The following is a 21,469-nucleotide window of genomic DNA, read 5'->3' on the forward strand; positions in this document are numbered from 1 at the left end:
ACTCACTCACTCGCCCGGCCCTTTTCATTTCTCTGTGTCACGCAAACCTCGATGTTTCTAAAAACACTGCCAAAGCTAAAAAGCAAGCTCTCGCAAAAAAAAAAAACAAACTGCTTATTTTTGAGCGATGTCCCCATTGTAAAAAAAAAAAAACAACGCAACAAAGCAGGAGCGAGAATTTGGTCTGGTCCCCGGTGCGAATTAGGCCAGCTCGAATGGAAACGCAATAAAGAGCAGGGAGGCAGCTGCAAGACTGACCAGTCCGCACAACACAATTAATCACAAAAGCCCCTTTTAATGCATGGAGCTAATCAGCACACAGCCAACCTCCGGCAGCTCCCTGCGCCATCTGCGACACGACAGACCCTCCTTATTGTGGAGCGACTGGCACCATGCGAGCCACCGGGCGCTCGCGTCAATGAAATTTACCTCCTAGCAACAGTCAAGCTCCGTGCGCGGAAACCAAAGGCTCCTAATCGAGCGAACAATTCAAAGGCCGAGGAATGTCCCGGGCTCTACATGCGATTACCAAACGGATCCCACTGTCAGCAGGACACTGCAAGAAGCACAAAAAAATAAAAATAAAAAAGGGTATGGTGGAAAACTGGTAACGTTTAAAAAAATGTAAAAATAGAAAGAAAAACTCAAATGACTCTACGCTTGCTCTTCACATGACCTCATTACAGAGGTGCATCTCATTTCTACTAGACTACTGCAATCTGAGCCATGTAAATGAGAACAAGTAATGCAAACTATGCATATTATCATTATATCCCCAAACACAAAAGGCCCGACTTTTCTCACACACACACACACAAAGAAGATTAACTCACATTCTCCTGGGAATGCACAATAATCACAGCCTCTCCGCAATCATGCACATCCAGTCAATTTGGGCATCCCACAGTCTGGACTATGAGGAGCACCAGGGAGCAAAGTCTGAGACAAGTCTGAGCTACACATCACATACAAGAACCGAGGAGATTCACTTTTTACTGAAGACGAGACTGGGCTAGTTTTCAAACTGCTAATGGTCACTGTTACAAAGTATGATGCTGGCCACCCAGGCTAACTCATTTGCTCTCACACTAAACAGTGAACAAAATGAACACAAACAGAAGACAGCCAGTGTAAAAAAAGCAGAGTGCTGATTCTTTAAAACATGGCCCTTTCCCGTTTCAGCATGACATTCCAACCAGGTAACACAGCAAGGTCCATATAGAAATGGTCTTGCCAAGAATGTTGCAGAACTTGGATGGTCTGCACAGAGCCCTGACCTCAACCGCATCCAACACCTTGGGAAAGCCAACAGCAAGCCAGGCCTAATCACCAAATCAGTGCCCGACCTCACTAAAGCTCGCCTGGCTGAATGGAAGCAAATCCCAGCAGTAATGCTCCAACATCCAGTATAAAGCCTTCCCAGAAGAGTGGATGTTGTTATAGCAGCAAAGGGTGGACAAACTCAAGATTAGGCACTAATCATTAAGGACTAATCGCACACAGAAGGAGGTTCTGGGTTTGAGTCCCGGCTGACTGGATCCTATCAGCGCTTTCAATTAGGATTACACAAACATCCAGCGTACAGGCCCCAAGGTCCTCAAAGGGAAGTTCATTCTTCAAGAAAAATCTCAATGTGGAGCCAGTGCTACCAAGCTAACGGTACACATTAAGACACCCAGTCGGGAGTGACTGTGTGCCTGTACATTGGACAAAAACCAAGTGCTCCTCCCACTGCAAGGCTGCAGGTTGTGTGATGGGTTCCACTCTCTTTATTAGCCCCCCCACCTCAATTGCATTTTGATTGTTCTGACCTCATGGAATCACCCGCCCCGCCCCGCCCCCCTCCCTCCCTCCCTCTCAAATGGTCTCACATTTTCACATCAATCTTAAAAATGACTACAGCTCAGCCAACTGCAATTTCAACCAAGCGATCACCCACATATCAATAGCACACTTTATCTCCAGGCATTATGTCCTTGCAGGATGATAACAAATAATAACCCAACAGACCTAGTTCTAGTAACCTCCACGTTTCGAACGCCGGCTAGTGGAGAGTGATTTAATAATGACAATATGATAAACACGGCTATTTCCGCTGGACGTGCCCTGATACCAGGCCGTTGAGCGTACGATGTTCGGCTTGCTGATCTGTGGGAACACCTCTAGTTCCCCTCGATCTGAGCAGCGGCCTGCACGGGCGAGTCAGCGGAAAGGACACTTCTGTATCCCACGGAGATAAGAGAGGGAAGGGGCAGAGGTCCTCTCCACACGTTTCCCCAAACTGTCCAACTCCCTTCCTGTACGACCGGACTCCCCACACAGCGACCATTTCCGAGTCAAACCTGTCGAATTACGCTTACTAACCTGCCTACAGATTTCACATTGCCTCTTTAAATTCTGTTCTTTCATGCAACTCCTGTAAAATACATTAAGACATCATTTAGGATAGAGGCTTACCAATTGTGTCATTTAATAAAGCTTTAAGGAAATAAGCATTAAGGTTTATTTCAAATTGAGTATGGCAAATTACATTGAGCAACCAGAGATAGTTTTACAGGGAATAAAGTGCTGGTCTTTACAGGCTACTTTATTTTCCTTTGTAAAACTATTGCATATTCTACAACATTCATGGAAAAATTACAGGCGCCAGCCAGTTACTGAGCTAGACAGCTTCCAGCAATGTGGTAGCCAATCACCAATCAGGTTCTGTGCTAGACAGCTTCCAGCAATGTGGTAGCCAATCACCAATCAGGTTCTGCGCTAGACAGCTTCCAGCAATGAGGTAGCCAGTCACCAGCCAGGTACTAAGCTAGGCAGCTTCATGCAATGAGGTAGCCAATCACCAATCAGGTTCTATGCACACAGCATCCAGCAATGAGGTAGCCAATCATCTCAGTTAATGGTTTCCCAGCAGGGCTTGGGTTTTGAAACCTTTACTAACTTGAGCCATCTATAGAGACAAGACTGCCATAAAGGCAGTTTTCAAGTTCAAAGTCAGCCACTTGTTTCAGCTTATGCGCATTAGGTAAGGTACGCAGAGTAGGCCCACATTACCTCCAAAATCAAGGCACAGGCTTCAGTATGAAAGAGCAACCATAAATAGGCTGGATAACATTAGCAGGTCAAATTTGATGCAGCTTCTGTGAACCTTCTTCTATTACTGACCGAGTGAAAGCGCAGGGCAGAGGTTACACTGTGGCACCTGACTGATATTTCAAAGGATGCTCTTTTACACCAACAGCTGCCTACTTCACAAAATAATCAGGTCACTCATAATACTACTACTGCTAATAATCTTTTAAGGACAACGATGTTAAAGGAATGGGAAACTTCTCAGGAAATTACTGAACACATAGCGAAGCAAAAATGAAGAACGCTGCATGTAGTAGGCAATACTGCATTGGAAACCGTGCCAAGGAAAACTTTTTCCAGGAGTATGCATAGGATAAGTTAAACACATATTTGGAAAACTCACCAGCAACGCAAAAAAAAAAGTATTATCACCAAAACAATACAGCATGTGTCTCTTAACATTAAATGGTAAAGGTGCAGTTTAACACACACGGAAGAGACTCACAGGCTCACAGTATGAGAAAACATAAAACATTTTCTGGCACGCACCACACGTAGGGGCAGACCACATTACAAGCAATGACACTGTTTCTTCAGCAATTATTCCATCTGAGGTGAGGTTTCCTGAACGCAGAACTGAAAATAGCCATTTCATTGTGACTTGTGGGGTGGGGGTGGGAGTGGGGGGTGGAGGGGGGGCAATTTCTCATGGCAAGTGTGTCCTGTGTTCGGCAGGAAAAACATTTCAGAAACAGCCCTGTTCCTAACTGTATCAACAGCCACAGCCTATTTGTATAACAAAGCATTCCAGTTTCAGTACAGATGGGGAATAATTACCAAATACCATGTGCCTTGTAGCAGCATAAATTTAAACCCTTGTCTTCCTAAATAATTAGGCAATTACATCAAAGCTGTCAACATGAAAGTCAGTTTTCATTTGATTCTCCAAATTGTGAGGCAGTGAGCAGCTTTAATTTCAGAGATATTCTAAGCCTGTTTAGAAAAAAAAAAACAACTGTCAGAAGGCTTAGCAAGAAATGGAAATAAAACAACACAATGTAGGACAACATATTGAACCAATAAGTATCTAATGAGGCTGTAGGCCTACTTCTCCATAAACCCGGATAATAAATCCATATCCAATAATAGGAGTTAAATTTCCCATGTAAGCACACCCACAGGTTACACATTTGAATAGCCATGCATGCACCAGTTGGATAATCACTTTCAAAAGGCAACAACTGCACGTGAAGGATAGTTTTTAACAAGCCTTTGATCCAGCCTGCTCCTTCACCACACTGCCATAAACTCTTAATTTGATTAATTCTTCAATCTCCCACTGCATGACTCCAATTTTTATTTAGATATTGCATGTATAACCTTGAAATAGTATAGGGAATAGCCCAACCTGAATACCAAAAGCAAGCAGTTAGTGAAAGCTCAAATGAATTGTTATTTTATGTTCTTCAGCACTTCTTCATAAGCACTGACAACAATTTTTTAAAATGTAAAATTGAAAAAATAAGGATGAATACTGCATGTCTGAATTCTTAAAATATGTGGTCTCAACCCAGGCCTATGCATCCTGGTGCCACTCCTTAAGGACTCCCTAAAGCAGAAAGCGATTAATGCACAAGCCCATAGACTCCCACCACATATCACACCATATCATATTCAGACCGCTGGAGCCACAGGAGGATCGATAGCTTGTCTATACCTTCTGGCAGCCATTGTAAGAACACTGAGGCAAACTCAAAGCACAGTCAATCCTGATTATTAACCTAACAAATGCAAGCAGTGCTCAAGTCCTGCACAGTCCTAATGTATCCTAGCATTAGCCACATCAAAGTCATCTTCAAAATTCTCATTTGGGGCGTGTGTATGTGGGAGGGGGGGTGTCTCAGAATAAAGCACACCGAGACCCGCGTCCCTCAGAACGACGTACCTGGTCTTTCTCGTGTGGAAGAAGCGTGACGCGCGGCGGGAGCAGCGGGGAAGCGCCGACGCCCCGGGAGGACCCCCTCCCCTCCGCGCCGCCGCAGCTCATCCTGTACAGCGGCCCGTTCTTCAGCAGCCTCCCGTTGTTGACCGCCCGCTTGGCCGCCAAGCGCAGCCGTCGCTGGAACATGGGGTTGCCCACGACGTTCGACAGGTCATCCTGCTTCCGGAGGAACCTCTCGATGTTCCTCAGAGAGGAGCCGCTGGGGTCGTCCAGACCTTCGATGGCCCGTCTCAGAATCTTATTCCAATCCAGGTGACGCAGGTCGGCGGAGCCCCAGGAAGATCCTTTTAGAGACGCGCAAACGCGTCCAGATTTGAGAGACGAACTTCGCCCTGGGTTCTCCGGGTCTTTATACGACGCACTCCCCTTATTTGTAACCTTGAGGATGGCGCCATCGTGAACGCTTAATTCCAGCTGCTGGAGAACGGTCTTTCTGTCGAGGCCACGCAACCCCGACACGGCGTGGCAAATTCTCTCTTCGGAAGGCCTCTGCTTTTGCCTTTTAATCTTCTGTATTGCTTCAAGAATCCACTCCGTGTACAAGGGGTTTGCACGTTTTACCATGTTTGAATAATTTGTTCCAGGCAGGAGCGATCCATAGAGCTTGACCTTCTTCTTTTTAAAAATTAAAAGCACCCATAGTTCAAAAAGCACTGCAAGAAGAGGTTATGAACCACAATACAGGACATTCTTGTAAATCCCAGGAATGGTGAATTAAATTTCAGGTTGGGCTCTAAAGAAAATCACTCAATTTCCAGGATCATCATTCACCATAGAACACTGCTGATCAAACGTCCTTCAGCAGAACCCTAAAACAAAGGAGAAGAACAAGCAGATTACTACAGTTTTAAAAATATGAATAAAAATGCCTTTATTCTGCTCTTTCACTGAAAAGAATTTAAAACTTATTTTAGCCTATACGTGCAAGTCCGAATTCAGTGAAAAGTCAGTAAATGACATTTGAAAACAAAACACAATTTTTGGCAAACTTAGCCAAAAGTGCATGATTCTGAACATCTGTCTGCCATGCAGGTACATTTTCCAAAGAGAGAAGAGCTGTCAGCATTGATTTCAACCTGTGATCAAACTATGCCTGAATAAGGCTTCCTGGCATCTGGTCGCTGACGCACCATTTTATCTTAACACCTGAAAACAGCTTGAAAAAGCAAGTTATTTCTTGATATAGCCTAGATCATCTTCTTAACTTGGAATCTGAATGAATTAGCAGCAACAAAATGTGATTATAATTGAATTCCATTCATGAAACAAACAGCAGTGTAAAGACATCACTTCCAGTTCTTTTGTAGTACTCACATTCAGAGCCTTTCAAAACCTGACAACCAGCAGACACGCAGTGTAAATTGCACTGAGAAGCTTGTTCACAGGGAACAGTCACTTCATCGCATTCCTAACACTATAAACATGGTTGCCCCAAAAATACTTTCTTAATTCAGAAACTGGCACTAACCACACAGACTTAAACAACAAGAGACCAGAGTAACAGAGAAATGGATAATAAAGGAACAGAGGTGAAGGCAATCTGGAAAGTTTATTAACTCCCAAAACTTTAATCCACAGCCAACTTTACATATTTGCTGCCATTCAGGACTTAGCAGAATGAATATCTAACGGCTATGGTAGAGAACAGCGAGCTTTACTCCAAAAAGTTATTTCCAAGTAAGTAATGTATGTAGTCCGGCTGTAATGTACACCGGTTTAGTTCTTCCACAACCGGAAATGTGCCATAGGAAATCCAATTAACCTAGTGCTGAAAGTGTACATTACAGCAGTAGGTGAACTTTAAAACCTGTGGGAAGACAGCTTATGAGGACTAGGACTGCCCATCACTGATCCAAATGCTACCAGTGCTTACCCATTTTAAATGCCTAATTCTACTGGAGGATCAGTGATCAAATTATGTATAAATAAAATAATTGGTGAAACAAGGCCATTTTGTTACTCCGTAAGTCACAATACAACGAAAATCATACCGTATCAACGTAAAATCAATTCAATAACAAAAACGATGCGTAACAAAATAGTAGTACATCGAGCAACCAGCAGGTGACATTTAGCTATTGTGTTAAATTCTTCAACTCCTTGCTAACGCAGATCGCTTGCAACAAACCCAAAAATAACACTTCAAACTCGACTCTATACTGCAGCAGCAGGGTCAAACAAGAAGTGCAGGAAAGAGAAGATGCACTGCATCCATCTCAACGATCCCTCCAAGGGTCAATTCAATCATTTGCTAATCATCTCAATCAATTCATGCTTCGACACTTAAGTAGCCAATGACATTGTCATCTACTCCGAACAGAATGCAGTGCCTGCTACCTCAACCACCAATGCTAACTGCTAGCCATCTCAGCCCCAGTCCACTACTAACTGGTGAGCATGCCAGGCTGATAGCAGTGAAATCCAAGTGGCAGCTTGCTGCCTCGCTAGATTTAATAATAAAACACTTGAATCTATGTACATGTTTGAAAAAACGTTTATTAATTTCGAACTGTGGGCAATATATAAAAAACCATTAATTTCACTTCAAAAGTTACGTAGCTTGCTACACTGCTAAGTTAGCCAGCTAACCAGATAACCTAGCTAGTTAGCTAGCTAAACAATATTGAGATAGCCAGCAGGTAGCTACAACCAAGCTGCTAATAAGTCAACCCGCTAGATGGATAGAGCGCTAACGTTAGCTACAATTCCAGCTAGCCATCAAAGAGGGCTAACGATTACAATCAAGTCAAATCTCACGGTAAACATTTTATGACAGCTTCCGAAAGATGACTGTGGTTAATTTATGACGGTACATTAACACTCCAATTAACCTGTGACTGCTATGAATGGAAGACAAATCACAAACCTTGGCTTCTAGCAGCTGAGCGAGCTGGGGTTGCGCTGCTGCCTGCTGCTGGTGTTACCTAAACAGACGCCATTTTGTTACAATGTTGTAGTTTACATGAATCCGACATGACACTGATTACAACCCAATGGAGTCTCATTAAACCTTACCTACACAGTGATGCGCCCTCCCTAGCAACTTTAATATTGGTTGTAAAAGACAAGATCCGATTTCTGGTTTGATAAAGAACATGCCAATCATCAAACATAAGCTCTGCCCAACTAAGAATTTGTTGGCTACATGATCTGTCATTGATATCTAATTGCTCCGCCTTTTAAGGGGACTTGTCATTCAATGCAGTTGAAGACTTTCACTTAAACAAGATATTTCCAACTATTTCACGAGACAATAAATAAATACATATTCCAAATAATTTAGCTTTTCTTTCGATTAATTATTTTGTAATTTTGGTATGACTGTCATAAACGCAACCTGGCACACGCAAAAAAGTCCATGACTTGGCAAATATAACAGTACAAGTGAAGTACCACCTTAACACATGCTCCTCCTTGAAACGATTGGTTACACTTTAAAGTGATTTGAAACATTTTAGATTTTAATTGGTGGGCTTTTATATCCATCACATTTGCTAAAGTGTCACACAATCCCTGTACTGCTGGTCGTTAGCTGTACTCTAGTTTGTTGAGCTATCATTACCCTCGAATTTTTATTTATTTATTTTGCTATGCTACCTGGTTACACAGTCTTTATTTTGATTGCACACCTTGCGATATGTGACTAGCGAACTCACAGTTATTTGCTTGGTAACTTTATATGCACATGCCTGTGCAGGTAATGGCTGATATTTTTATCGTGTGTTCTGCAACCAGTGAAACAATTTACAGGGGTCTGGTGCATATATTGGTTTTAACCAATGATACACCAACGTCACTGATGTTCGCTATTGCAATGGCCATTTAGCAAGCAAGCTCTCCTCCAAATGCATAACGTTACACGTACCCAATAACTTGCTGGCAAGCATGCCACCTCCGCAGTATGTAGTTATATTTGACAAACATAGCAGCTTAGAACCCTTTTCAACTTTGCATTTCTGAAGTGCCAGGATGAGCCAACAAATACGTATCCAGAAATTTCCACACGGATACCCATCCTATCCCTTCGCGCTGGCTAATGCATTTTACCATTGCACATCTCTACGCGGTTTAATTTTAAACCCGAAATTCCTTGGTGATGATGTAGCTTACCTTGCTAGCAGGCTAAGCAGCTAATAAGCTTCACGCTAAGCGGTTCAATAATGTAGGAAATGAAACGGCTGGCTACCTAGAGAAATGCAGATAAAATGAAGTCAGCGAAAGAAAAAAAATGCCCGGTGGAAAAAAAAAATGTGTTGGAGGCTTGTTACCTTTTCAAGTTTTCGGAGTCTTTCCTCTTCATCAGCGCAAATACTTGAAACGACGAATAAATACAACAAGGAAATAAATCCAAGGGCTTTCTTTTAGCTAACGTGATTTAATAAATGAACGCACGCGACAGCTCTCGCTGAGGCAGAAAGGACCTGATAACTACTAATTGAAAGGTTAATCTACATAGCAGCCTGTGACAAAGTAGTACCCTCCCCCTTCTTCACTCGAGCTATCTGTAATGTTTGTAGCGCCGTGTGTGTGATCACGGGGAAATAACGACAGTTTTAGTTTTTTTTCCCCACAGGGGAAAAAAAAGACCACCGTGTAACACTGGAAGAAACATATAGCCTACAAATGAATTGATTAGAAAAAAATGACAGCTCTTCTGAAGATATTCCCCAGATAATCATGGAGTCAATAGCTACTTGATTCTCATGAACGTTTATTGCTAATTAATTAGGCTATTTGTAACTGCCTGGACCAGTTTTAGATAACCTTTTTATTTTATGGTATGACATGAAGCAGACCTCCTCTCACCCTAAAAACAGTCAAATGGCATAATTGCGCATCTATTATGCTACAAAATACAAATATTTGTATGTGGCAGTAATTGTTTTAAGACGACGTCTCAAGACGACAACGTCATTATATACGCAAATGATTTTGCACCGTAGTCAATGTTTTGTGAATATTATATTTTGACATTGACATGTTGATTTAGAGCAAAATGCTTCATGCTTGTGACATGAAAAGCTCTACGATTAACGGATTAATTACAATTAATTGAGTGGACAGTTTACACTTGCCTAATTTAAAGGAAAAACATCTTTCTGAATAAAATTAGCTTCGATTTGGACCACATCAAATGTAATCTGTAAAACGGTAGGTTTGTACCCACCCGTAGGCGGTGTGTGTGCATGCACGTACACATAACCCGCTAAGGCAATCTTTTTTTGTGGGGGGTGCATCTTGCTCCCAATTTGTGGAACGATCTACTTCACATTAAGTGATTTGTACACACTTCAAAACAGTCATGCGGCGACATGTCAGCAATTAATTGACAAGTCCACTTTCAGTTTTATTCACTCAGTTTAATTGGTAGTTACAATACCTCTAATTGGAATAGCAGTTTATGTGTCCCTTGAACATTGTTTTGTTATTTATAGGTTCTTTAGAGAAATGTGTCATTCTGATGAATCCTTGATTTACTGTTATTAGTGGAAAGCTATAAAGTCCCCATTGAAACTTAGGGAAATTGATGTGAGAAGGATTTGTTGTGTCTTTTTGGACAGTATTCAAATAACTTGTGAATGCAAATGAATTTACGAGACTGTTTCTGCACACCTCTAAGTGAGAATAGGCTATAAATAGAAGCATAAAAGCGCATCTCATTATTATGACAGATCTGTGAGAATCTTATGAATAAATAAGCTTGAAAGATTTTAATGTTTTCATTAAGCATTCTTTCTTAAAACAATCTGATGCTGTCATGAAAACAATATAAAATGGAATTAATAACAATAAAAACATTTGCACCAAAATGTTCTCATGGCTCATTATCTAAAATTAAACCTACAGGGAAGCTAATGAGGACGGCTTATGATGATGGCTTTCAAATCAAGCAATTCTGGAACATAACTGCAACCTTTCATACATTAGTAATCAAATCAAATTTTTAAATGTTTGTAAAAGTGTCATGTTTCATGGACAACTCGATTTTGGCATAGTGATATGCAACTGATAAAGTATCATTTTTACATGAAAGCTCAGAAAAAAATCTCACGTGGTGTTAGAAAAGTATAATCAGAAAGTTGACATATTTCAACGCTGTGAAAAAGTATTTGCCCCTTCCTGATTTCCTTTACTATTGCATATTTGTCACACTGAATGGTTTAGATCATTAGACAAAATGGATTAGACAAGGGGAACCTGAGTAAGCACAAAACACATTTTTCAAGTTATTTCATTTATTTAATGTAAAAAGTACCGTATCACCCACGTGGAAAAGTAATTGCTCCTGTATGCTTAATAACTGGTTGCACCATCTTTGGCAGCAATAACCACAATCAAACGCTTCCTGTAATTTGATATCAGTCTGTCACATCACTGTGCAGGTCCTGCCACAGCAACGCTATTGGGTTCAAGTCAGGACTATGACTAAGCCATTCCAAAACTTTAATTTAGTTTCTTTCCAGCCATTCAAATGCAGACTTGGATTTGGGTTTTGGATCATTGTCTTGCTGCATAACCCAATTATGCTTCAGCTTCAGCTCACAGACATATGACTGGACATTCACTGGTGTCCAGTCATCTGAATTTTCTGGCACAGAGCAGAATTCATGGTTTCTTCAATAATGGCAAGCCATCCAGGTCCCGGGGCAGCAAAGCACCCCCACACCAGCAGTCACTAATGTGGAAATATCAAGGCAAACTATTTTAAACTAGAATTTCCAACATTTCCATCTTCTTGTGTACAGAATGACAAAAAATGGGGGGAAAAACAGCCCAACCAGGAGTACTAGAGGGATGTTTGTCTTCCTGTTAAACACCTATCCATCAATCCATTCCTGCACTACCCTTTTATCTCAGGAAAGACGAGTGTTGTATCTTGTATCGCACTGTGTCGACTTAGCACTTGGAAATAGCTTTAATGTCATCATTTTCAGACGCAAACCGATTAAACTCTCAGGGAACTCTGTTCGACCAAAAACAACCAAGTTTTTGCTTTGTGTTGCTTAAAAACAGTGAAGAAAAGGCCTCGAGCGAACCGCAGCGAACGGGGAGGGGTTTTAAGGAAGACCCTAACAGAACCGAATGGTGGCCCTGTTATCAGAGAGTGTTCTTTAGGCTGGACCCTGGTGGGTCTGACGGGTTTGGGGGGGGGGGGGCACAAGCCCAGGCTAACAGGGCTGGGAGCATGTGGCCCTGGCGAGCCCCTATCCCCCCCACTCAGTCTCTGCCAACTGCACAGACCTCCGGCGCCCATCTAGGGGCGAACGCCAAGCGCATCCCCGCCCCCCTCGCCGCCCGGTCAGAGGGGGGACGCCATCGGGAGCAGAGTGACAGGAAACGCCTCACGCTGAAGCTCTGACAGCGCACGCACGGCATTCTGGGAACACAAACCTGGTCCAGACCTCTGTATCTTCCAGGAGCACATCCAAGTCAATTAAAAAGAAAAGAGCCCAATCTAAACAAGCTTTAGATCGACTGGCACACGTCAGCATGCTTCATTTAACACATCAGGAGAGAGACCTCAGCCAGATGCAAACTGCAGAATTCCTGCCTTTCACCTGGATACCAATGACCTAAAAGCAAAACTAATGGACATTTAATTGCAGTGATAATACAGTGAATGTATTCTTTGTTGGGGAGTTATTTTGCAGGGGAAGAACCCCACCCCCCACCCCCACAAAAAAAAAAAAGTAAACATTCTCATCTCCCGATCGTGGCCCCCGTCTTTTTGTGTGTTTGTGTTTTACCATCTGTCACTCAGAGCAGCGACCGAGGCAGCTGCCAGGGAGTGCGATTGGGCCAATCAGCAGTGTGGCCCCTTTCAATGCGCATCTGTCTGAAAACTTGAAAATGCGGAATAAAAAAAAAAAAAAGGTTCAAACAAGTTGTTAATTACATTTGCCCTCCAAACTTTTTTTTCTTTTCTTTCTTTCTTAGAAGGCTGCATTAGCATAAACACATTAACACAGAGACAAACGAAATCAGAAAAAGCACTATATCAGTCACTCCTGGAAGCGTGCAGATTGGGGGGGGTGCGATCAATGTTATTGTGAGAAGTTAAAACACAGGGAAGCTCAGTTGTGCTCGTGATTGTTCTCAAAAGTGTTGCTTTAAAAAAATGAGCAGTTTGGGAGATAATGGTTAATGTTTTAATTCTCACACCCAAACCCCCACAGTATAAAATAAAAGTATCTGCTGCAAGTCATATCACTCAGTTCATAGCCACAGCAGTGGTTAAGTGCTGTTTGCAACACTACAAAAACTCACATATCAAATCATTTCATTATATCAAGCACTCAGTCAAGTGTTTTCTACAAAGTACAGCCTACAAAGTTAATGGCTACAATAACAGAGGTATAGTATTTTACTTGTCCATTAGGAGGAATAAATCGAAGGAAAATCAATGTATATCCTCAGAATTTGCATAGTACTCATTTGGGGTTGGCACATTTGTCATACTGTATCCAAACCCATTTAAACAAGGCCTCCCCCCCACCCCCATGCCCTGCAGCTCAAATTCTATGAGAACAACTGAAAACACAGACCGTACCAAGGCCAAGTTTGTGAAAGGGAGGTGACACGCTCAGCTCGGATTACAGAGGAGGAGGGACATGAACAAGCTGGGCACTGTTGCTGGTAAGTGGAGCCTTAATGTGTGAGTGATTCTGCAGTGTGTCCCTGCTATGTTTGGGCAGGGGGAGGGATGAAGGGGGGGGGGGCACACAACTGTTCTCTGAGCCTCCAGCTTGAATGTCCCCCCCCCCCATGCTGAGAGGGAGTGGCCTGGGTTTTTTTTTCCCTTTTCTCCGAGCTTTCTCTGATCGCGGCCCGCCATTGCCTGCTCGGGCGCCCGCCAGCCCCACAGCTGGACACACGGGATCAGCCCAATTTTCAGGTCCCCCTAATGATCACCGCGAAGAGCGGCCACTAATCCCGAAACTGAGGAAAAAGCACCTCCCGTGGGCCGGCCGTGGAGATCCAGGAGCACGCGGCATCCAGCAGAAACCCCGCGGAAATTACCCAACATCACCCGGGGCACCTGTCCGTACCCCCGTCCGTACCCCTGCCTGCTAATGAGCGGAGCTAAGTATCCCATATCACAATCAGGACCCGCACTGATTAGGGCTGTCCCCTCCAGTGCCCGAAATAAAACAGCACAGGAAACAGCTCATGAGGTCACAGGGTCTTAAGTTTTATTTTATTGTGTTTGACGGTGTGACATTAAAAAAAGACAGAGGCAAGCAGAGTGTACAGGAAAAGGAAACTCCAGCAGCCCTCCTGCATCGCAGCAGGTTTTTTTAAAAAGTGTGCCCCCTTCCGGAACACTTGAGAAAAGAATATATGAATAAATACTCTTGAACCAAATGTTAAGCATTCAAGCTGCAGTATATTATTTCAATAAATACCCTTTAAAAAAAGCTACAGTGATCTACAGCGTGTCATTATTGAACTCCCCAGACATAATTAATTCCCCATTTGTCAGTCCTGTCGGTTCCTTAAGTAAACTGCATGAATGTACTTGGTATGGCAATATGATCTGAAGTGAATTCCACGTAGCAATCCAACACGGGGCGGAAGGAAACTAAAAACTTAGGTCAGTATTCCGAAACACCGGCCTTCGAAGCCTCTTAAGCCGGTTACGTAAGGGATTAAGCTCCTCAGTAAACACAAGTTCATTAAGTCAAGTTCATTCACACAGTTACACACGCAAGGACCGGCTGAGGTGGGGAACCCTGGGCACGTTACACACAGGGCAGGGGGCGCACAAATCTCCATGCAGGCAGCGAGAGAGAGAGAGAGAGAGGGGGGGGGAGGGGGAGGGAAAGGGAGAGAGAGAGAGAGGGAGAAAGACAGAGAGAGAGGGAGAGGGAAAGGGAGAGAGAGAGAGAGGGAGAAGAGAGAGGGAGAGGGTGGGGGTGGGAAGAGAGAGAGACAGAGAGGGGGGGAGATAGAGAGAGACAGAGAGAAAGAGGGGGAAGGAGGTCCTTCTTTTTTTTCTTTTCTTTTCTTTCTTAGCGGAGAAACAGGTCCCACAGAGCGACGGCAGAGCGGTGGCAGAGCGGCGCTAGTGGAAGTTGGGCCTCTCCGGGAAGGTGCACCCCACCCGCTGGATGATCACGTTGGCGGCGTAGTGCCCGGCCCGGATGCACTCCTCCAGGGGGTGTTCCTGAACCAGCGCCGACAGAAAGCCTGGGGGGGGGAGGGAGGGAGGGAGAGAGAGACAGAGAGAAACAGAGTCAAAAAGAGTTTGACAACTTTGTTTTCCATTAAATACATGAAATAATTTTTTTTTTTTTAAATGATTGTTTTTAGTCTGGTTCCGCTTTATCAAATATTACATTTTGTCTAAAGACCTGAAAACATTAAGTGTGACAAATAACAAATATGCAATAATATTTGGCAAATACTTTTTCACAGCACAGTATATGCTACACACCCGAGGCTCCAAATCTTTTTGGGTTATTTTTGGCAAGCATATGTGAGGAGTCAGAACTCTCTTTAACCCTACCCCACGACACACCAGTGGGTCCCCTCCAGCAGCCCGGGTACCACTGGCCTAATTCAGAGAGACCTTCAGCATTTGCAAAACATTTTAGCACACGCAAAACCAATAACACAACAAATGATTGGTGCAAAACAAATACTATGACCAATCAATAGCCTTGTTATTAGTTTTGCACATGCGGAAAGGTTGTACACATGCTAAAGGTCATAGTAAATCAGGCCTTAAATGACAAAAAAAAATGTTTTTATTTTTATTTTTAAAAAGGCACAATATATACCCAATGGCAATAATTTCTGCTTATTCTCTGAGAAGTGCAGATTTACATAGTAAATTTCCACACGATCAGTACAAACAATAATTTTCTTCCGAAGTATGTCAGAAATACCCATTTAGTGGACCGAAAAAAAAACCTTCCACCTGTGTCCATTTCCAATTCACCATGGAAACTCGCTGGAAAAAACCAGCTGGCAAAATCCATTTTCTGACACTGCAAACCACTGGCTTCCAACCTCTCGTGAAACGGAAAAAGAAAAAATCAATACTATGTTTGAGAAAACATGCTTACAGCTTTATTAGGGTGTCTTGGTTGTCCAGGAACAACTAGCCTACTGGAAGACTTGGCAACAAATTGACTCACAGCTCTTGAAAGCAAGGGGGCCTAGTAAGAGGTCCACTGATAAGGTTACATAAAAATATATAATAAAATACACACTGCAGGATACCAAAGGCAACAGCAAACAGCACAGCAAAATGTCAATATTTCTATCTGAAGATGTGTTTATGGGTTTATCCAATATCAGGCGCATTTAACACATCTTCACACACATCTTCACACGCATGCTTGCACACACACACACCACACACACACAGGCACGCACACACACACACACACACACAGAAACACACACGCGCAACGTGCATACACACACACAAAGGCACACAATACATGCTTGCACACACACACACCACACACACACAGGCACACACACACCACACAAACACACGCGTGCAACGTACATACGCACACACAAAGGCACACAATACATGCACACACACACACACCACACACACACGCATGCATGCACGGACCCACAGCACACACAAACACACACACGCACGCACACATGCATGCACAAGTGCGAGCGCACACACACAATGCACACACACACACACACACATACGCACACACAAACACTTTCCATATTCTTTCTCCACAATTATTATATTTGTGCGGGCTCTTAATATTTCTGACACTTCAATGCGAAACATCACACGCCGCTGACACATGAGACGTCTGGAGCGCCGCCGCCGCCCCCGCGCAGGTAGACGGAACGGAACTGTCACGTCGCACCACAGGTGCCTCCTCAGAGCGGCGGCGGAGGTGTGGACGCGCGGAGCGGAAAGCGCGGCGTTCCGCTCGTCTCCGTTAGGCGAGGGAGAGCTGCTAAAACTCAGGAAAAACTTGAGCAGCTCGTTTTATTCCAAAGCGCTCGGCTGCCAGCCGCGCCGAACGTCGTAACTTAAGGATTCCGTGGGCCTGCTGATTACATTACACTACAGGCATTCCAGAGAGACTTACACACCTTTCTACACAGGGTGTGCAGGTTAAGCACCTTGCTCAAGGGTACAATGGCAGTGTCCTGGGAATCGAACCTGCAACCTTTTGGTTACAAGACCAGCTCATTACCCATTGTATTACACCGTCATTACACTACGCTGCCGCTTCTACGGTTCCACGTCCGCTGGGCATGTTTCGAAAGATGAAACCTGGTTAAGAACACTGCCAGAAAACACTTTATTCTGCGTCTAATCAGTATGCGACATACATGTCAAACAGCGCGCAGTGTTTGCAAAACAACAGTCATCAAAATGCTCCCGTACAAAGCGATTTCTCACACAGAAGGAACATCGCTAAAGCACAAGGGGCTCTGTCAACAGATTGTACTGCATTAACAAAACAAGAGCCCAGGAGGATCCACGGGAGAGTGGGGGGAAACCCAGGGAAAGCCTTTGGTTGGACATACTAGGCCTTTAAGCATTAGCCCATAGAGCGCACACAGGGACTGGAGAGGGTAGGAGGGGCCAGGCCATAGAGCGCACACAGGGACTGGAGAGGGTAGGAGGGGCCAGGCCATAGTGATTTAAATACCAAAGGTCAATTTTTTTGTGATCATAAATTTCATCATGTGTAGCGTTTTGCAAAACAACGGTTGGTCTGGTCCAGATGTCTTGGAAAATATTTATTGCAATCTGCACCTCATCTTTAATCAAGGTTTCAGAATGTCATCGAGGAAGTTTTATTTGACCTTCAAAACTCTGATATTCCCCATTCACTTTAATGGGAGCTCCAATGTCTTGCCCTCAACATGCACAGGGCAGGCTTACTTCCGGGGCTTCCTAAGCATAGGTTAGCTGAAGGCGTGCTGGCCTGTCTAGATAAATATGCATGTCTAGGGATAAAAGCCACTGCGTTGGGGTGTGCTTGCATAAAAAACCACAAAGTACATATAGTGATTAATCATAATGAATGATAATATATTTGGAGTAATTTAAAAGCAAATGCTATCATCATTATTTCTCTTTATAGTGTATCATTTTCTCAGCAAACATTTTCGAAACTATCCAATTAGACATCAAAAGGTGCCGTTTCAGAGCCTTTGGCTTTCAGAAGCAGGCCGCAGGTAGGTGCGGTCGAAAGGTACGGTAGCCTACCTCCCACGAAAGCGTCCCCAGCTCCGTTCGTGTCCACGATTTCCGTCTGATCGATGTCCACCACGGAGAACGTCATCACCTCGTCACCTGGGGAACGAAGAAGCACGTGAGGAAAGGGATAACGGTTAAAGACTACAGCCGCCTCGCGTCTGAACTCACATATTTCTAAGAGCCGCGGCAATTATGTGGCGGGGTTTGCTCTGTAGATGCGGTGGCACTGCTCGCCCGTGCCATTACATTTTAACAGCACTTGAGATGCGAGCCGGGGTAAATGTCAGACATATTAAACCAGGACGAGTCGCCGAGTGTATGGAGTCAAATTTAATTGAAATTTTTGTTCCGACCCCGATGTCTGTTTCCTTGTATAATTTGCAATTAGCCGCCATTTGTTTATTCTTTGCCGTTCCTCTGGAGCCCAAGGAGGAAGAAGTAATATCTGCTTGATAGTAGGGAAATGGCATTCATTCTGCAGCATGGCAGATTCCACCACGTCTGCTCTATTTCATTTAATCCAGAGTTAGAGATTAAAGCAGAAATCGATGATAGACTTTCCGACAATTTATTAGCATAATTAAAATGCACTCTCTGTGAAGAACTGCTCGTACAAGACTACCTGAAGCACAGTGCGCAGGAACATAACCATGAATGACACACGCTAAACATTGTAAACGCCGCTTGCGCAAAAATGCAATGAAACAAACGAAGAGTGAAAAGTGGCAGATGACAGAACTTGAGCGGAACAGAGACATGAAATCAGCAGCTGTCGTCGGATCAGGCTGACGCACGCGCGCGAGATTTTCACAAAAGCCGAGGTCTGCGAGACTGAGAGAGGAGCCTTTAAAAAGGGTCCAGAAATGAACAAAAAAACTGACAGATCAAGATGAAAAGCTGGCATTCATCTGATTGGAGGAAGTGAGCTGGGTGGATGTTTAGGGTTTTTTTTTTTTTTTTTGGTGTTTGAGAAAAAACTATTTTTAATATTGTCTCAAAAATAGATTTATTAAGGTTGTTTATGAACTGTATGAAAACATGTCTCCTTCGATATTCACTTCACACTTGTAGGGGAGAGTCCCGGTCTTCAGCAGTGAGGATTTAAACAGAGCCCAATTGTCCCAAATTTGGCACATTCCCACCGAAAATCCTTGGCGCACAGAACTTCCCATGCCTCCCACCCACCCCCCCACTGCCCCCTCCACCCCAAAATAACCCAGCTTGTACATCTGACTGGCCAGTTTCAACATAAAAGGCTATATGCTGAAACACTGAACATACTCATCCACTATAATGTAGAGACCAGTTTATATTGTTTATGGGACTGTGGAGTCAATTCAGAACATAAATTATTTCTGACACAGTCCTAAAATGTTGACCATTCCTTTTCCTTCATGTGTGATAGCAATGAACACAGCAATTGATGACAGAACATTATACCATATGTTTTTTCCAGACAATTCTGTAACAAATAATATTTCTGTGTACTCCCCTCTTATAAGAATATAATCTGTGGGAAAATGACTGTTTCTGTGCTGCTTTAGTGTAGATCTGAGAAACCAAAAGAGCATTTTATATAAGAAAGGACACAAGTCTATGTGACAAAACCTTATAAGGCTGACCAGAAATCTGACAAATATGCTATGGCAGGAAGACTCCCCACCCCCCTCACCCTCCCACCCAGCCACCAATCCACCCCTCCTCTCAATGAAGCAGCTGATTTTTGCTTTGATAATTAATTACATTAAACTTATATCCTTTTAGGATCAGATAATTAGCAGTAAAACGACTCGGCTTAATTAAAGTAGCAGACGAAGCATGCAAAACCCACCTCCCTCTTTCAAATGATTAACTGCAAATCTTACATGTAAATTATGTTAACACAAATACACAGTGTGTCAATTATTCCACAGCTACGAGACTGAAATGAGGAACTGGGCTGTGATATGAGAGTGCGCAGTTCTCATCAAAAGCATCGAAGTAGCGATCGCTTTCAAGCGTGCGAGAGTTTTGCTAATGAACTGCTCGGCACACAATGAGATGTCTGTAACAATAGTTGCGATCATTACTAGGACTGCGTATGACTAAAGAATTTGATTAGACAATTTAATAGCTACAGGCAGTTAGCACTTTTTAAAGAGCACGTAATAAAATACCGAACACAAGAGAGGCTATGTTCCAAATGAGGCAGGTGTCCAAGGCCTCTCTCCTGAATATGCCATTGCAATGATGCGATTGCGTAATTCAGCCAAACTCTCGCTGACCCTTAAATGCCATAGAAATAAAACGATGACTGGAACACAAAGACTGTGCACAGAATGACTCAGCACCTAAGAACTGTATTTAGACGAAGGCACACGGGGTTGGATCTGTGATGCCCCTGGTGGATTTCTGCACGGAATATTTAAAATACCTGCCCCATCAAGGAATTTATGCGCAGACCGTCAATCATCATTACTCAATGACTAAACACGATAAGCCAAACAGTCCGGTGTGGCCGGTGGATAAAGTGCCACCCAAAAGCCATCTTTACTCTCGTTTCAGCGCAGAAATCGGAACGTCAGATTTTGTTATTATCAATGAAAAATAATGAAATTATTTTAAACAAGATCGTTAACACAACTATTGTGAAGGGAGCCAAAATGCAATATTTCAGTATGCATTCCACAGAATGGAATGCTAATACATAATTACTGTAAGGACTGAAAGTGTGTTGGCGCCTTGGTTGTTACGGTAACTTGCAGGGACACAAAGGATTTTCTAAATGCCTGAGCCGCCCATGAGCCGCTCAAACGCGATCAATAAAAATGCAGCGCAAAAAAAAAAAAAAAAAAAAACATATTTCAAAACGTCCAGCTTGCCCTTTAAGTAAAACACTTGCCATTTTGCAAGTAATTAAAGGTTGGGTTTCTCTGCACTGAGACGGTTATTGTGGAGAGGGAAATGTCATTTAGAGTTCTGCTGGCCATCTGCAAGTGGAGTTTTTCGCAAATGAATTGCACTCCGTGTAGAAACCGCTCACCACTCTTGCTTGAGTTGAGCAGGAGTCGATCTCATACATCTGCTTGAGCCCCCCCCCCACCCCTTACGGCTGGATTCTGCCCCAGAGATCCCCCCCTCACCCCCCACTAAAGATCATTTCAACAACCTTCAATAGGAATACGTTCTGTCATTGCTTCTGTCCT

General features: G+C 43.4%; 2 protein-coding genes across 10 annotated transcripts in view; both read right to left on the bottom strand.

Annotated features, from left to right (window-relative positions):
• The window catches only part of LOC135243202 (histone acetyltransferase KAT6B-like), a 39,278-nt gene extending 29,685 nt beyond the window's left edge, over positions 1 to 9,593 (bottom strand). For 2 of the 7 annotated variants that reach the window (XM_064314877.1, XM_064314845.1), the window contains exons 1-3: positions 9,343 to 9,593; positions 7,941 to 7,998; positions 5,018 to 5,883 (exon numbers count right to left, since the gene is read on the bottom strand). In XM_064314877.1, the coding sequence (XP_064170947.1) occupies positions 5,018 to 5,638 (621 nt within the window). In that variant the 5' untranslated portion in view covers positions 5,639 to 5,883; positions 7,941 to 7,998; positions 9,343 to 9,593. Of the gene's footprint in view, positions 1 to 5,017; positions 5,884 to 7,940; positions 7,999 to 8,089; positions 8,293 to 9,184; positions 9,261 to 9,342 lie in introns of those variants that run through there. The other 5 variants (XM_064314896.1, XM_064314887.1, XM_064314853.1 and 2 more) reach the window with 4 other exon arrangements.
• A 4,653-nt stretch (positions 9,594 to 14,246) lies between these two features.
• Positions 14,247 to 21,469, bottom strand: part of LOC135243244 (adenosine kinase-like) — a 116,009-nt gene continuing 108,786 nt past the window's right edge. For all 3 annotated transcript variants that reach the window (XM_064314927.1, XM_064314945.1, XM_064314936.1), the window contains exons 10-11: positions 18,294 to 18,380; positions 14,247 to 15,265 (exon numbers count right to left, since the gene is read on the bottom strand). In XM_064314927.1, the coding sequence (XP_064170997.1) occupies positions 15,141 to 15,265; positions 18,294 to 18,380 (212 nt within the window). In that variant the 3' untranslated portion in view covers positions 14,247 to 15,140. The remainder of the gene's footprint in view (positions 15,266 to 18,293; positions 18,381 to 21,469) is intronic.

This window comes from Anguilla rostrata, chromosome 2 (genome assembly GCF_018555375.3).
Source record: "Anguilla rostrata isolate EN2019 chromosome 2, ASM1855537v3, whole genome shotgun sequence".
NCBI lineage: Eukaryota > Metazoa > Chordata > Actinopteri > Anguilliformes > Anguillidae > Anguilla > Anguilla rostrata.